Genomic DNA, 4611 nt, shown 5'->3' on the forward strand with positions numbered 1-4611 from the left:
AACCAATGAACCAAATACGTCGGAATATATTGAAAATCATAATACGGGCATGTCCACAAATTGCAATGCTAAACAAATAACTAAAAAGAGACCGACACCTATTATCAATATAAAAACGGTCCAGAAAAAACCAAATACCGCAATAACAACAACCAATACAAAATCGAATATATCTACACCATCTGCTTGTCTACGACCTAATAACTCTGCAGCATTTACCTGTCAAAAACCTAATACACTTTCACCAACGACTTGTACTAGGACTTTTCAAAAGAAACCATACGCTCATATACGTTCAAAAGTTTACCAAAGAAAGCCAACGATAACTATTAATGGAAAACAGTGCCAAAGAAAATCTACAACATATGCTGAGTTTAAACTAAAAGAGAAATTACAGCATCCACCATTTTTTCAAGATGACATCGATGCGGAGACAGCAACATTTCAGAAGTATCAAATAAACGTACCTTAATTTATAATTAAATCTGTAAAAAATTTCAATTATTATCATTTCAGTTGTCGAAAAGAATTCCAAGCTGAAGTTCAAGCTTTCAAAAAAACACTTAGGGAGCTAGAATTGGAACTTACCAGACCAAGATCGTTTAATATATCTGAAATTAATGAACAAACAGTTTCTACAAATGATTTATGTTCATATCGAGAACGTTTGAAAAAATCATTTTCTGCTAATGATATCGGTAATTACCGATGGATATGGAATGAGGATCCTATTGAAACAGCAGAAAAGGAAATCTTTAAAGCGATATGTTCACCAGAACCGCATGCGCACTTAATACAGCCAATGAATTTGAGTAATGGAAACAATAGGGAAGAAACGAAAGTATGCAGTGAAAAACTTAAGGAAGAAAATAGAATTATGTAAGTAACTAAATAAACAGTTATTTATATAAATATTTTCGAATTGCACATTTATACATACTAATAAAAGTAATATAGTTCCTGTATTAATGTCATCCAACACTATTTGGGGGAACATGCCTCAAATTTCTCAATCTGTCCATTTTTAGATTATCTGAACTGACACCATATTTTTCTAGGTCATGTTCTTGTCTGAAACGCTTCTTTATTAAGAAATAAATTCGTATTATTGTCATGTATAAATGGTTATTTAATAATTGTTTTGACAATTAATTGGATAATTTCTCCAGACATAAATTAAGATGGCTAATTTTAGATTGGAGAAAACTTCGAGACTCTCACTGCTAATTCTGTTGTTGGGAAATGATAAAATACTAATTAATGGATTAGTTAGTATAATCTACTTATTGTAAATATTTGTTATGTTATCACCGGTCAGAAAACCCAGTTTATTAAAATCCAGTGCAATAATCAATAAATTAAGGAAAAGTTCTCAACATGAGAATATTGTTATAAATGTACAAACCATTCACAGTCTCTACTGTGAGAAATATGTCATTTTACTACATAGAGATCTTATAGAGCTTATAAAGAAAATTTAAATTGTCGACCTCCGCACTTAGTGTTCGAAACAATGTTTAAAATTAGTTTCTTTAGTGTTATGTTTAAATCCCAAAAATATAAATTTTTTGTATAAATATACACCTTCATTTTTTTTTAATTAGAGAACCTAAAACTAATCCAACTACTTCGAATGAAATATCAATGACTACTACACCTACTATAATTGAAACTCCTGTAATTAATTTAACACCAGTTTCTAAAGTCAGTAGCAATACAGATGTCTTAAATATTGCAAATCTTAAAGCTAATGTAGACACGAAGAACCTAACACAAGAGCAAACATTTCCTATGTGTAACACTTCGACTTTAAACAAATCAAAGGTAAAGGACAAGAATTTATTAAAGTCAGAACAAGCACATACAATTCTTTTTTTTTAATAGATTCATTATCCGGCAATAATATATCCAGTAGCTAGACAGAATCTTGCTGCTACATTGCGTGCTGAGGTTGCTAAAAAAAAACTAGAAGAATTGGCTACTTATGACAACCCAATACCGAGCCCACCACCTTACGATTGGGGAGTACGTAAAACTCCAGCTTGGAAGTCCTTATCCTACAAGTAAGTTTGTATCTAATATCTATGTATCTAAGATAATATTATACTTGTATGTAACTTATCATATAAATGTCCACGGCCGAGGCTGTAATTGTTTGAAACAATGTTTGAAATTAAATATAATATGTATTATAAACTTACTTGTAATATAGATATTTTATCTCATTTACATAAGTCTTCTCTAAAACAGAAATAATAAAAAAAACTGAATTTAGAACTACTCTAAATATGAAATTTATCATCTCAATATAATAGGGAACACCATAGGTTTACTATTATTTGTAATATCCTTATTGAAGAAATAAAAATATATCTTCTCGGTCCATTTCCATTTAGTATTAGCGGAAAACAGCAGTTTCAGAAATCACCAATAATGCCATCTCTATATCGGAAAAGATATACTATTAAACAATGTACAGTGATGAAAGGTGTAAACACATATATGTATATTGCTTCTTGTTAAAGTTAAAAGATACCTTGTTTTTCCTCTTTTGTTGCATATTTTGTTCTTAAATTGTCAGTGCTTATGACATATGTTTTCTACTTTCCGTCGTTGCTATTTGATCTCTAATAAGTTTAAAGTCGGTTTTGTTTTTTATTTTTTTAAGAATATTAACTTTTATTTCCAGCATTAATTTTTTGTATACATATTTCTATACGTATTTCGGCAAATTCGCTTTTGTCTTCATCAGGAGAATTTATTGTAGGAGTCTTTACTTTCTCTCTCCAGTAGCCATGACATAGGATAGAAAATATTCTATGTTATCAGTGTGAACCAAAACCTTTATCACAAACTCAACATATTATCTGCCTTCTTAATGATTTTAGTTATAGTTTCAAGCAATTTCAGAATCAGTGGACCAAACTCCATTATTTAGATTACTCAGATTATATATGAACAAAAAACATGAACTTGAGTATTAAATTATTAACACTCTTATGCCACCTCGCTCCTTTTTTGTAAATAAATGTAGATTCTTAACATTGCAGTATTTTAATCTTGGAAGACAGGGATTAAGGTTTCATATTTGGAAAATAAATAATTAACTTAGAGCGGTTAATTTTTATTAGTTTTTGAATTTAGTATTATAAGTAATACCCATCCACACCCCATGCTTAACATATGCAGAACACTTAACACTACTTACGAATACAATATATCAGGGCTGTCCAAAGCACGGCCCACGGCTAATATTTGTGCGGCTCACGACATGTTTTTAATCTACTACAATTACGCGAATTTTCTTTTGGTGTACTGGTAAAATCACCAAGTAAATGAATTTTATTTGATAAATTAATAAAACTAAATTTAACACAAGTGTTTTTATTTTTTTCAAAAACAATTATGAACTATGAATGTATATATTTGTTTTTACGGCCCTCCAATCTGTATAGTTATTGGTATTGGCCCACGATCGTATCTGACTGGATAGCCTTGCAATACATAGTCACTTTCTTTGCATTTATAACTCAATGAACTTGATTTAATTCTAATATACTTATATAAAAAATGTCAGACAAGATGAAATGGCTTCATAAATGCATTTGAAAATCAATTAAATACCAAGATTTTTATTCAAATTCAATCAAATCTATTAGATTTATAGCGTTTGGAAAAACTGCGCCTTTAGTCAAGACATCACTTTCTATAAGAAAATCTACCCTTTTTTCGGACAATATGTTAAGACTGAACTTCATCATAGTTTCTAAATATGAAATAAACATTTAATATTTCAATATCTTTTATACATAACTCAATAATACTTAAAGAAAACTTACAAATATTTGCATATTAAAATACAATACATATCCCAAATACTTTAACATATTACTTAATTCTTATAGCGAATCTCACAAAGAAATACTCAACATGCGTTTAGCCACACGCAAGGCTGAACAGGAATTCCAACAGCGCGCATATGAGAAACATTTAGCGCAAATGAGAATGAGAGTGAAAACGGCGCCGCTTTTATTAGAAGGTAAAACACATTGGGGTCCAACGGTTGGCAAAGTATCACACACTTGCCGCGTTGACGATGCAAAATTCAAACAGAAATTGAAACGTAGCAAAAGCTGCAAGAAACACAAGGTAAACGGTAGCAGCGGCAGCGAGACTAATTTACCACTATTTTGTAAAATATGCGCAGCTAGTTACACCGCAGCATCTCAACCTCCAAACGAAGGAAGACGTACTACCAGACCATTTACATATTTGACACCTGAATTGTTTGCGGCACATTTTAGTGAAAGCTGTGAGGAGCTATCAAGTTCAGATAGAGCTCAATTGTAAAAACATTATTTCAAAAAAAGCAACAATTTTTAGAATACATAATTGTATGCCCTACAAATAAATATTAAATGTTTAAAACAATTTCTGTTATATAAAATATCGTACATATGGTATATTATATATATTGCACATTTATACAACTTTAGTGCAAAATTTTATTATGCATAAAATTTTGTTTGTATAAAAAATACTTTTTAATTTATTTTACACAAACTTTTAAATTATAATTAAAGTTAAAAGTATAATTTGTGTATAATTTAC

General features: G+C 30.0%; 1 protein-coding gene across 1 annotated transcript; it reads left to right on the forward strand.

Annotated features, from left to right (window-relative positions):
- The first annotated feature begins 6 nt into the window (after nucleotides 1–6).
- LOC119681232 lies at nucleotides 7–4431 on the forward strand. Its single transcript, XM_038094361.1, has 5 exons — nucleotides 7–450; nucleotides 517–879; nucleotides 1605–1824; nucleotides 1885–2063; nucleotides 3906–4431. The coding sequence occupies exons 1-5, from the start codon at nucleotides 50–52 to the stop codon at nucleotides 4348–4350; spliced, it is 1608 nt and encodes a 535-aa protein (XP_037950289.1). The 5' UTR covers nucleotides 7–49; the 3' UTR covers nucleotides 4351–4431.
- The last annotated feature ends 180 nt before the right edge of the window (nucleotides 4432–4611 follow it).

This window comes from Teleopsis dalmanni, chromosome 2 (genome assembly GCF_002237135.1).
Source record: "Teleopsis dalmanni isolate 2A chromosome 2, ASM223713v2, whole genome shotgun sequence".
Classification (NCBI taxonomy): Eukaryota; Metazoa; Arthropoda; class Insecta; order Diptera; family Diopsidae; genus Teleopsis; species Teleopsis dalmanni.